This window comes from Oncorhynchus gorbuscha, linkage group LG19, assembly GCF_021184085.1.
Source record: "Oncorhynchus gorbuscha isolate QuinsamMale2020 ecotype Even-year linkage group LG19, OgorEven_v1.0, whole genome shotgun sequence".
In the NCBI taxonomy this organism is placed as follows: Eukaryota; Metazoa; Chordata; class Actinopteri; order Salmoniformes; family Salmonidae; genus Oncorhynchus; species Oncorhynchus gorbuscha.
In genome coordinates this window covers 3308935-3322722 of record NC_060191.1, presented here as the reverse complement: position 1 = coordinate 3322722, position 13788 = coordinate 3308935, and the positions used below count along the sequence as shown (strand labels likewise).

Genomic DNA, 13788 nt, shown 5'->3' with positions numbered 1-13788 from the left:
CCCACCCCGAGCGGGTCAGACCAGACCTCTTCATTATATAATGTCAACCATGCCCACACCCCATCTAGGCCCCCTCAGATCAGACCTATGCCCCCCTGCCCACCCCATAAACTCCACCCCCGCAACATGGAAGTCACACATACGCCCAGGCAGTGAGCGGGAAAACAGGCCCAACATCCACTCTTACACTAGCCGAAGCCAATGGCATGTACCAGATGCTCAGCAGGCTCTGCTCACACTTACTGGCCTGAGGCCAAACCACACGACCAACATTGGACACTTTATGGAACACAAAGCCTTCACTATATCATCCTGGAATATCCAAGGCCTGAGGTCATCTGCCTTTGGCCTAAAGAGCAGAAACCCGGACTTCACCAAAGAAATCGGTAATACAGACATTGTCATTCTGCAAGAAACCTGGGATAGAGGAGACTGACCCCTGGTTGCCCTCTAGGTTACAGAGAGCTGGTAGTCCCATCCACCAAACTACCAGGTGTGAAACAGGGAAGGGACTCAGGGATTATGCTAATTTGGTATAGAGCAGACCTAACTCACTCCGTTAAATTAATAAAACAGGAACATTTACATTTGGCTAGATATTGAAAAGGAAATGATCTTAACTGAGAAAAACTTCCTCCTGTGTGTTACCTATATCCCCCCACTAGAATCCCCATACTTTAATGAAGACAGCTTCTCCATCCTGGAGGGGGAAATCAATCATTTCCAGGCCCAGGGACATGTACTAGTCTGTGGCGACCTAAATGCCAGAACCGGACAAGAACCTGACACCCTCAGCACACAGGGGGACAAACACCTGCCTGGAGGGGACAGCATTCCCTCCCCCATATGCCCCCCTAGAAACAACTATGACAACATAACCAACAAAAACAGGTCACAACTCCTGCAGCTCTGTCACATGCTGGGTATGTACATAGTCAATGGTAGGCTTCGAGGGGACTCCTATGGTAGGTACACCTATAGCTCAAACCTGAGTCTACGCCTTCACTATGGTGAATCACTAAAACAATACAGAAATACACTACGGAAAAAGAAGGAACAGCATGTCAGAAATCAGCTCAATGTAATTGAAGAATCCATAGACTCTAACCACTTCTGGGAAAATTGGAAAACACTAAACAAATAACACGAAGAATGATCTATCCAAAATGGAGATGTATGGGTAAACCACTTCTCCAATCTTTTTGGCTCTTTAACAAAGAATAAAGAGCAAAAACATATACAGGATCAAATACAAATCTTAGAATCAACTATTAAAGACTACCAGAACACACTGGATTCTCCAATTACCTTGACTGAGCTACAGGACAAAATGAAAACCCTCCAACCCAAAAAGGCATGTGGCGTTGATGGTATCCTCAATGAAATGATAAAATATACAGACAACAAATTCCAATTGGCTGTACTAAAACTCTTTAACATCATACTTAGCTCTGGCATCTTCCCCAATATTTGGAACCAAGGACTGATCACCCCAATCCACAAAAGTGAAGACAAATTTGAGCCCAATAACTACCGGGATATGCGTCAACAGCAACCTTGGGAAAATCCTCTGCATTATCATTAACAGCAGACTCGTACATTTCCTCAATGAAAACAATGTACTGAGCAAATGCCAAATTGGCTTTTTACCAAATTACCGTACAACAGACCATGTATTCACCCTGCACACCCTAATTGACAACCAAACAAACCAAAACAAAGGCAAAGTCTTCTGATGCTTTTTGTTGATTTCAAAAAAGCCCTCGACTCAATTTGGCATGAGGGTCTGCTATACAAACTGATGGAAAGTGGTGTTGGGTGTAAAACATACAGCATTATAAAATCCATGTACACAAACAAGTGTGCGGTTAAAATGGGCAAAAAACGAGACGGCGCACGTGATGCCGCAGTGCTGAGCAGACGTTGACAAACCGAGCTCTTCAAAATTATGAAAGTTCAGCGGTTCAGCGGATGAAAGTTCAGTACAAAGGCCGAAGCCATCTCTTCAACACACCGGGAGAAGTGCACACTTTTCTCAAAGAACTGAACAACGTCTGAGCCAGGACGGTCTCTCTGGGGGACAAGATGCAACGTCTGAGCCAGGACAGTCTCTCTGGGGGACAAGATGCAACGTCTGAGCCAGGACAGTCTCTCTGGGGGATAAGATGCAACGTCTGAGCCAGGACAGTCTCTCTGGGGGACAAGATGCAACGTCTGAGCCAGGACAGTCTCTCTGGGGGACAAGATGCAACGTCTGAGCCAGGACAGTCTCTCTGGGGGACAAGATGCAACGTCTGAGCCAGGACAGTCTCTCTGGGGGATAAGATGCAACGTCTGAGCCAGGACGGTCTCTCTGGGGGATAAGATGCAACGTCTGAGCCAGGACGGTCTCTCTGGGGGATAAGATGCAACGTCTGAGCCAGGACAGTCTCTCTGGGGGATAAGATGCAACGTCTGAGCCAGGACGGTCTCTCTGGGGGATAAGATGCAACGTCTGAGCCAGGACGGTCTCTCTGGGGGATAAGATGCAACGTCTGAGCCAGGACGGTCTCTCTGGGGGACAAGATGCAACGTCTGAGCCAGGACGGTCTCTCTGGGGGACAAGATGCAACGTCTGAGCCAGGACGGTCTCTCTGGGGGACAAGATGCAACGTCTGAGCCAGGACGGTCTCTCTGGGGGATAAGATGCAACGTCTGAGCCAGGACGGTCTCTCTGGGGGATAAGATGCAACGTCTGAGCCAGGACGGTCTCTCTGGGGGATAAGATGCAACGTCTGAGCCAGGACGGTCTCTCTGGGGGATAAGATGCAACGTCTGAGCCAGGACGGTCTCTCTGGGGGATAAGATGACTTCTGAGCCAGGACGGTCTCTCTGGGGGACAAGATGCAACGTCTGAGCCAGGACGGTCTCTCTGCGGGATAAGATGCAACGTCTGAGCCAGGACGGTCTCTCTGGGGGACAAGATGCAACGTCTGAGCCAGGACGGTCTCTCTGGGGGACAAGATGCAACGTCTGAGCCAGGACGGTCTCTCTGGGGGACAAGATGCAACGTCTGAGCCAGGACGGTCTCTCTGGGGGACAAGATGCAACGTCTGAGCCAGGACGGTCTCTCTGGGGGACAAGATGCAACGTCTGAGCCAGGACGGTCTCTCTGGGGGATAAGATGCAACGTCTGAGCCAGGACGGTCTCTCTGGGGGATAAGATGCAACGTCTGAGCCAGGACGGTTTCTCTGGGGGATAAGATGCAACGTCTGAGCCAGGACGGTCTCTCTGGGGGACAAGATGCAACGTCTGAGCCAGGACGGTCTCTCTGGGGGATAAGATGCAACGTCTGAGCCAGGACGGTCTCTCTGGGGGATAAGATGCAACGTCTGAGCCAGGACGGTCTCTCTGGGGGATAAGATGCAACGTCTGAGCCAGGACGGTCTCTCTGGGGGACAAGATGCAACGTCTGAGCCAGGACGGTCTCTCTGGGGGATAAGATGCAACGTCTGAGCCAGGACAGTCTCTCTGGGGGATAAGATGCAACGTCTGAGCCAGGACGGTCTCTCTGGGGGACAAGATGCAACGTCTGAGCCAGGACGGTCTCTCTGGGGGACAAGATGCAACGTCTGAGCCAGGACGGTCTCTCTGGGGGATAAGATGCAACGTCTGAGCCAGGACGGTCTCTCTGGGGGATAAGATGCAACGTCTGAGCCAGGACAGTCTCTCTGGGGGATAAGATGCAACGTCTGAGCCAGGACAGTCTCTCTGGGGGACAAGATGCAACGTCTGAGCCAGGACAGTCTCTCTGGGGGATAAGATGCAACGTCTGAGCCAGGACAGTCTCTCTGGGGGATAAGATGCAACGTCTGAGCCAGCCAGGACAGTCTTTCTGGGGGATAAGATGCAGTTTGTTTGTTTTCTCTTATCCGGACTAAACTGCTGATATCTTCCGGTCGCTATAATTGATTTGTACATTTTCAACTAACCGTATCTTTCCTGGGTGAGTTCTATTACATTTACAGGAGAGTACATTTTGGTTTAGTCCATATCCACTGGGCGAAGCAAATAAGTGGGCTTAGGCCCACTGCTTTCCCCCTCATTTATGTTAATCTTTCGAAAAGAGACCCGAGCAGCCCTTACCGTGGGCAGTAAATATTCAGCCATAAATATCTATTCACAACGTTTGTTTTCAACTTAGAGAGCTCGCAGGTTTTAGTTTACACCAAGGTTTAGCTAGTAAGAGCAAGATGGAAAGCGAGCAGCAACGTATCTCTACAAGTGTATTCATGTTTGATTGTTGGGATTGTTGTTTTAGTCTGACAATCGGGGTGGGTGGGATTTTTTTTTCTTCTATGTTTATTGTTTCCTTCCTAAAGAGACACATAGGTCACTTCTGTGTTCAAACCAAAGTTGAAACATTTCCTAACTATCTAAATATGATAGATTTCCATTCAGTTACATATTTGAAACCCAACCTATGCTTAATCCACTAAAATATGTCACATTCAACGTAAAAGGTCTTAACAGCCCGATTAAAAGGAAAATAGTCTATACATACCTTAAGAAATTAAAGGCTGACATTGTGTTTTTACAAGAAACACATCTTACAGCCAGTGAACACAAGAAATTGAAGAGGGAATGGGTAGGACACGTTTTTGCATCCTCTTTTAACTCCAAAACAAGAGGAACTGCAATTTTGCTAAGTAGACACATCCCCTTCTGTGTCAACAACACCATCTCTGATCCCTCGGGCAGGTTTGTTTTTGGTGCAGGGGCATATGTTTTCAGAGTCTTGGACCCTATTGAATATTTATGCTCCTAACTTTGATGACCAATGTCTTCCTTCAGGTCACTCAAGCCCCACCAGGATGGCTACTGGTTGGAGGAGATTTTAATTTTTGTTTAGATACAGTTCTTGATAGGTCCTCTGATAAACCCTCACATCTTACCAAAGCCGACAAGTTCACTGTGTCATTCATGAAAGATCTCAATTTACTAGACATCTGGAGACAGTTGCACCCACAGGATAGGGACTACTCTTTTTATTCACACCCACACAAGACACACACACGCATAGATAACTTTTTACTATCGACAACTGTTTCATATAGTGTTAGATGTCGAGTATCTCCCCAGATTGCTTAGTGACAATCTCTTATCAATCTCCATTCCTACCAAGGTAAATGGAGCATATAGATGGAGACTAAATTCTACACTCCTAAAGCAACCTGAATTTTGTGCATTCATCAAAGAGCAGATCAATATTTTTACTTTGACAAACAAACCCTCGGCTCCTGACAGTTTCATTCTTTGGGGCACATTGAAGGCCTATCTGAGGGGACAGATCATTTCCTATACTAAAGGGCTGAAGAGAAAACACGGTGCGGAACTGAGTGCCCGTGAATCTGAAATCTCTGAGCTAGAGAAAACCTGCCAAAGAGGCCCGACTAAAGATCTATACAGGCTTTTGGTAAATAAAAACTGAAATATAATATTCTGAACACATATCAACCTGAGAGGGCCATCACTAAATCAAAACAGCGTTATTACGAGCTTGGAGAGAAAGCTCACAAAGTGTTGGCATGGCAACTGAAAGCAGAGGAAAGTAAGAGGACAATTACTGCTATAGAAACTCTTACTAATGAGATATCTTTCGACCCTACTGAAATTAATAATACTTTTAAGAAATACTATGAAGACCTCTACACTTCCCAATCAAGCAATGATCTATTAGAGATCGACTCCTTTCTCTCCTCTCTCAACCTCCCATGCCTGTCATGGGAAGACAACGAGCGTCTGAGTGAACACTTCTCAGTTCCTGAATTGTTGGAGGCCATTAAATCCTTACCTTCTAATAAATCTCCTGGGGAGGATGGCTTCCCTCCAGAGTTCTATAAAGAATTTAGGGAGCTGTTGGTCCCCTACCTTATGGAGGTACTTAAAAAAGCCAAGGAAGACAACTGCTTTCCAGTCTTTCTCTCAAGCAGTGATTACTGTAATCCACAAGAAATGGAAAAACCCGCTAAAGTGCGCCTCCTATAGACCAATCTCTCTCCTTAACACAGATTGTAAACTGGTCACCAAGATGCTATCTAAGAGACTGGAGTCATGTCTTCCCCTGTTGGTCAACCCAGATCAGACTGGCTTCATAATTAATAGATTGTCCTCCAATAATCTCAGAAGGGTCTTTGATATAATTCACCTTGCTAACAAAAACAAAATACCTAGTGTCGCAGTCTCCCTCGACGCTGAAAAGGCCTTTGATACTGTTGAATGGCCATACCTCTCGCATCTTGGAAAAGTTCGGTTTAGGTACCGTGTTTGTAAATTTGATCAAATCACTCTACAAATCTCCTAAAGCTAGGTTTGCTACCAATGTGATTACTTCCTCCACTTTCCCTCTTTATAGGGAGAACAGACAAGGTTGCCCAATTACCCCCCACCTCTTTGCCCTCACCATCGAACCGTTGGCTGAGGCTATTAGAACGTGCCCTGACATACATGGCTTTGAGGTGGGCCCCCATAGCCATAAATGATCACTCTTTGCGGATGACCTTACCTTATTTCTAACAAACCCAGAACACTCCCTCTCTCACTTGCAGAGCCTACTACAGTGTTATAGTAATTTCTATGGATATAAGGTCAATTTTGATAAAAGCGAAATCTTACCGTTGTCTGTCTTTGACCATCATATCATCAAGCACAAGTTTCCTTTTAGATGGTCTCCTATGGGCTTCACATATTTGGGCATAATGGTGGATGGTAATCTGAACAACCTCTATGAACTCAATCTGGCCAGTTTGTTGCAAAAGGTGGAGGGTGACCTTTGTAAATGGATGGACTTACCTCTCACTCTACTGGGTAGAATCAATGTAATTAAAATGAATGTCCTGCCCAGATTTCTAAATCTGTTTCAATCTCTCCCTATCCCTGTGCCCGCAGCATTCTTTTCCTCTCTCGACAAGCTGACCAGACGGTATATCTGGCACGGCAAAACCCCTAGGGTTGGCCTGGATAAACTGACCTTTGATTACAGTTAAGGGGGCTTAAACCTGCCCAATTTTAGAATGTACTACTGGGCTGCACAGTCTAGGTTTCTGGCTCAGAGGATTGACAATGGTCCCTCTCCCTCATGGTTGAACATTGAAAAGCTTGAGGTAAATGATGACACTGGGGCAGAATTGTTTTACAAATGGGACAGAAAATCTATAAAAAACATCACAGACAACCCTTTAATCATACATTCTGTCCTGGCATGGTGCAAACTGCAGAGTTGTTCAGACGAGGGGGATTTATTTCCCCTAAAACCCCTTTATGGAACAATAGATTGATTCCTATGTTTTTCCAGAATAGTAACTTTAGACCATGGTCTGATAAGGGTACCACTCTTCTGGAACATTGTTATGAGGAGGAAGTTCTTATGTCTTTTGATCAGCTGAAACAGAAATGCCACTTGTCTAACAGGGACTTCTTTAGCTACCTACAACTACGAAACTTTATTAGGGTGACTCAAGGTACAATGGAACCTACCTAAGATGTCACCTATTGATCAACTCTGCCACGCAGACCAAACACTGTTCAAGACCATTTCCCGTGTTTACGATACTCTTATGTCAGGACTAACACTGCCTGAGCTAGACAAACCCCGACTAAGATGGGAAAAAGATCTGGGTATTGATCTTGATGAGGATCTATGGAGTGACCTATGCAGGGATGGGGTTACATCCACATTGAACTCCAGATACAGACTGATCCAGTTTAATTTCCTCCATCAGCTCTATATCACCCCATCTAGACTGCACAAGTTCAACTCTGATATCTCCTCCCTATGTTTTAGATGTGGCTCAGATGAAGGAACATTCCTCCATTCCACTTGGCAGTGTTCAAAACTACACGGTTTCTGCCAGGGGATATGCGATACCATATCCTCAATTCACAGGGTTGCATTCCCTTTAGACCCGGAGGTCTGTCTACTGGGCAACTTTACGAACACCAATCTTAGGCAAAGCCATACTATAAAGCTAACAGAAATATTGCTAGCGATTGCCAAGAAATAAATTGGATTCCTCCCTGCCAGTTGCAATGTGGCTATCGGAAGTTAATAGTTGTATCCCACTGGAGAAAATCACTTACTGCTTGAGGAATAAGTTAGACATTTTACAGAATTTGGCAACCTTTTATTGACTATATGGAGAATCTCCCCCCCACATCACATTGATTGAATCTCTATATAATCCTCACATAATGTTTCACCCGTCATGTATAATATGTAGCCTACGGCAGGTGACCATATGATCCAATGTCTCTTTTTTGTATGTTTGTATATATATATATATATATATTTATTTATTTACGCTCGTCTGTTACTGTCACTTTGTCCTATTGTTGTCTAATATCCTTTCACTTTTGTTTTGAATGTTCTTAATTGGAAAATGCAAAAATAAAAATAAACATTTTGAAGTAAAAATTTGAAAAAAACACATTTCTTCACACAGGGCCGTGGGATGAGACAGGGATGCAGCTTAAGCCCCACCCTCTTTACCATATATATCAACGAATTGGCACGGGCACCAGAAAAGTCTGCAGCCCCCCGGCCTCACCCTACTAGAATCTGAAGTCAAATGTCTACTGTTTGCTGATGATCTGGTGCTTCTGTCACCAACCAAGGAGGGCCTACAGCCTGCACAGATTCTGCCAGACCTGGGCCCTGACAGTAAATCTCAGTAAGACCAAAATAACGGTGTTCCAAAAAAGGTTGAGTCGCCAGGACCACAAATACAAATTCCATCTAGACACCATTGCCCTAAAGCACACAAAAAACGATACATATCTTGGCCTAAACATCAGCACCAAAGGTAACATCCCCAACCTGTGAACGATCTGAGAGACAAGGCAAGAATGGCATTCTATGCCATCAAAAGGAACATAAAATTCAACATACCAATTACGATCTGGCTAAAAATACTTGAATCAGTCACAGAGCCCATTGCCCTTTATGGTTGTGAGGTCTGCTCACCAACCAATAATTCACAAAATGGGACAAACACCAAATTGAGACTCTGCATGCAGAATTCTGCAAAAATATATATTGTGTACAACGTAGAACACCAAATAATGCATGCAGAGCAGAATTAGGCCGATACCCACTAATTATCAAAATCCAGAAAAGAGACGTTAAATTCTATAACCACCTAAAAGCAAGCGATTCCCAAACCTTCCATAACAAAGCCATCACCTACAGAGAGATGAACCTGGAGAATAGTCCCCTAAGCAAGCTGGTCCTGGGGCTCTGTTCACAAACACAAACACAACCCACAGAGCACCAGGACAGCAACACAATTAGACCCAAGCAAATCATGAGAAAACAAAAAGATAATTACTTGACACATTGGAAAGAACTAACAAAAAAACAGAGCAAACTAGAATGCTATTTGGCCCTACAGAGAGAGTACACCGCAGCAGAATACCTGACCACTGTGACTGACCCAAACTTAAGGAAAGCTTTGACTATGTCCAGACTCAGTAAGCATAGCCTTGCTATTGAGAAAGGCCGTCGTAGGCAGACATGGCTCTCAAGAGAAGACAGGCTATGTGCTCACTGCCCACAAAATGAGGTGGAAACTGAGCTGCACTTCCTAACCTCCTGCCCAATGTATGACCATATTAGAGACACATATTTCCCTCAGATTACACAGATCCACAAAGAATTTGAAAACAAATCCAATTTTGATAAACTCCCATATCTACTGGGTGAAATTCCACAGTGTGCCATCACAGCAGCAAGATCTGTTGCCACGAGAAAAGGGCAACCAGTGAAGAACAAACACCATTGTAAATACAACTCATAGTTATGCTTATTTATTTTCCCTTGTGTACTTTAACCATTTGTACATTGTTACAACACTGTATATATATATATATATATATATATATATATATATATACACACAGTGCCTTGCGAAAGTATTCGGCCCCCTTGAACTTTGCGACCTTTTGCCACACTTTTTATGGATATCTTTAAGAAATGGCTTTCTTCTTGCCACTCTTCCATAAAGGCCAGATTTGTGCAATATACGACTGATTGTTGTCCTATGGACAGAGTCTCCCACCTCAGCTGTAAATCTCTGCAGTTCATCCAGAGTGATCATGGGCCTCTTGGCTGCATCTCTGATCAGTCTTCTCCTTGTATGAGCTGAATGTTTAGAGGGACGGCCAGTGGTCTGACACTCCTTCCATTTCAATATTATCGCTTGCACAGTGCTCCTTGGGATGTTTAAAGCTTGGGAAATCTTTTTGTATCCAAATCAGGCTTTAAACTTCTTTCACAACAGTATCTCGGACCTGCCTGGTGTGTTCCTTGTTCTTCATGATGCTCTCTGCGCTTTTAACGGACCTCTGAGACTATCACAGTGCAGGTCCATTTATACGGAGACTTGATTACACACAGGTGGATTGTATTTATCATCATTAGTCATTTAGGTCAACATTGGATCATTCAGAGATCCTCAATGAACTTCTGGAGAGAGTTTGCTGCACTGAAAGTAAAGGGGCTGAATAATTTTGCACGCCCAATTTTTCAGTTTTTGATTTGTTAAAAAAGTTTGAAATATCCAATAAATGTCGTTCCACTTCATGATTGTGTCCCACTTGTTGTTGATTCTTCACAAAAAAATACAGTTTTATATCTTTATGTTTGAAGCCTTAAATGTGGCAAAAGGTCGCAAAGTTCAAGGGGGCCGAATACTTTCGCAAGGCACTGTATATATAATATGACATTTGTAATGTCTTTATTGTTTTGAAACTTCTGTATGTGTAATTTTTACTGTTAATTTTTATTGTTTATTTCACTTTTGTATATTATCTACCTCACTTGCGTTGGCAATGTTAACACGTTTTCCATGCCAATAAAGCCCCTTGAATTGAATTGAGAGAGGGGAAAGTCATGCATTAAATCTGATAGCAGTTTATTCACAGTGGCATTGGCAATGTGTCAGAGTAGGCTTTATAACACTCACAGTGACGTCAGGGTGGTTATAGAGGGTTATAGCACGTTTGTCCCACAGCACGTCCTCCACCAGTCTCAGATGCACAGACGCAGTCAGCGGTGTTGCCCATGAGTCCTACAATACAACACAAACAGAGTTATAGCACGCACGCAAGCACGCACACACACACACACACACACACACACACACACACACACACACACACACACACACACACACACACACACACACACACACACACACACACACACACACACACACACACACACACACACACACACACACACACAATTACCTGTGCAGGTGTGAGGGCCACAGTGATGGTGACTGTCCCTGTTAGATCGTGGGCGCGGAGCACCTGACGACCTGCAACACAGAGACAACCAATCAGAACTCTGCATGTACACATACCGCCTATCAGCATCCACTTCTGAAAATGTTAGGGGCCCGACAACACGGCCTCTCTGATTCTATTGAAATCCCCTCAACACCATCCCCGATAACTGGTACTTGTGTGGTAACAAGCATCCCTTTAACAAACCATTTAATCAAAGACCATAAAACATACAATCTCTATTGTGCCTGGATCTCCACTAGGCTGAACGAGTAATGAAAACCCTGACCGTGCAGTTTGCTGTGGCCGCTGGGTGTGTGTGTGTCTGCCAGGCCCATGTGTGTGTGTGAGGGCAAGGACAGCAGGGAGTAGTTAGAGGTCAGCCAGTTCACTGAGCACGAGCTGAAGTTGTCAAACTGCACCCCCCGGTGGTCAAACACTGCTAACTGCAGCACAGCATCCCTGCTACTGGACACAGACAACTGGGGAGAGACAGAGACAGAGACAGAGAGAGAGAGAGAGAGAGAGAGAGAGAGAGAGAGAGAGAGAGAGGGAGGGGAGGGAGGGAGATATGAGGAGACGGGAAGACGTTACGAGGACGAGGTTTCATATAATATGACTGGCCCAAACAAATTCCATTTACATCCTAAAAGTAAACATAGACACAATGCAAACATGAACAGAGTGATGGGTAAAGTGTTGTTAGATAAGGAGAGATGCAGACAGAGAGTGGGAGAGATGCAGACAGAGAGTGGGAGAGAGGCATGCGGAGGGTGGGAGAGAGGCATGCGGAGGGTGGGAGAGATGCAGACAGAGAGTGGGAGAGAGGCAGGCGGAGGGTGGGAGAGAGGCAGGCGGAGGGTGGGAGAGAGGCAGGCGGAGAGTGGGAGAGAGGCATGCGGAGGGTGGGAGAGAGGCAGGCGGAGGGTGGGAGAGAGGCAGGCGGAGGGTGGGAGAGAGGCATGCGGAGGGTGGGAGAGATGCAGACGGAGAGTGGGAGAGAGGCAGGCGGGGAGTGGGAGAGAGGCAGGCGGAGAGTGGGAGAGAGGCAGGCGGAGAGTGGGAGAGAGGCAGGCGGAGAGTGGGAGAGAGGCAGGCGGAGAGTGGGAGAGAGGCAGACGGAGCGTGGGAGAGGGGCAGACACACCATATGCTAGAAGAGCGTTTTGGTCTGAGCTACTTGGTGAAACATCTGTTTGGGTCATTAAGATAAGCAAAGAGAGGACTGAGTGCCATGTGTGTGTGTGTGCTGTGTGAGTGTTGTGTGAGTGTGTGTGCTGTGTGAGTGTGTGTGCTGTGTGAGTGTGTGTGCTGTGTGAGTGTGTGTGCTGTGTGAGTGTGCTGTGTGTGTGTGTGTGTGTGTGTGTGTGTGTGTGTGTGTGTGTGTGTGTGTGTGTGTGTGTGTGTGTGTGTGTGTGTGTGTGTGTGTGTTTGTGTTGTATTGTGGACTGTGACTGTACTGTGTGACTGCGTCTGTGCATCTGAGACTGGTGGAGGACGTGCTGTGGGACAAACGTGCTGTGCTGTGTGTGAGTGTTATGTGTGTGACACATTGCCAATGACTGTGAATTGCTATCAGATTTAATGCATGACTTTTCCCAATTCCAAGGGGCTTTATTGGCATGGAAAAAAATTAGCTTAGATAATATCAAAAGTGAAATAAACAATAAAAATTAACAGCCTCAGAAGTTTAAACAATAAAGACATTACAAATGGATAAACAGAAAGGATATCATTTAGGCTTCAAACATAAAGTTCTATTTCAAATCAGTCACACATTCTCATCTGCAATTTTTTCACAGGAAATTTGCCTCTGAAAGCAGCCTCTTAAACCCAAGGATGATTGTTCAGTCAAATCAGTCACACATTCTCTTCTGCAATTTTCACAGGAAATTTGTGTGAAAGAGGCCCTGATTGCAGTCAACAGGTTTTCTGTGTGTGTGTGTGTGTGTGTGTGTGTGTGTGTGTGTGTGTGTGTGTGTGTGTGTGTGTGTGTGTGTGCTCCAATGTCATTTTCCTTGGTGAAAAACCCCCCTTTCACACAAACGTTGTTGTGAAGACAGATACAGGAGTTGCTATGGAGACCACCATCACTTTTCTCAGGCACAAGTAATAGGAGTGAGAAGGAGGGAGGAGAGAGGAAGGGAGGAAGGGAGCGAGGCATGTGTCTGTGTGTGATAGAGGGAAACAGAGATAAACTAGGAGAGGTTAATGAGGGCAGAGAGAGAGAAAAAAACAAGGAAATATGAAAAAGTGAGAGACCGAGAGAGACAGAGAGAGACCGAGAGAGACTGAGAGAGACAAAGACCGAGAGAGACCGAGAGAGACAGAGACCGAGAGACCGAGAGAGATAGAGACAGAGATAGGGAGAGACCGAGAGAGATAGAGAGAGACAGAGAGAGACCGAGAGAGACAGAGAGAGACAGAGAGAGAGACAGAGAGAGAGAGACAGAGAGAGACCGA

The 13788-nt window shown here is 45.4% G+C and overlaps 1 protein-coding gene across 1 annotated transcript in view; it reads right to left on the bottom strand.

Moving 5' to 3' along the window:
* LOC124006051 (nuclear pore membrane glycoprotein 210-like) overlaps positions 1-13788 on the bottom strand; it is a 60711-nt gene that overhangs the window by 19444 nt on the left and 27479 nt on the right. The window contains exons 17-19 of the mRNA XM_046315713.1: positions 11616-11808; positions 11288-11358; positions 11002-11106 (exon numbers count right to left, since the gene is read on the bottom strand). Of these exons, the coding sequence (XP_046171669.1) occupies positions 11002-11106; positions 11288-11358; positions 11616-11808 (369 nt within the window). The remainder of the gene's footprint in view (positions 1-11001; positions 11107-11287; positions 11359-11615; positions 11809-13788) is intronic.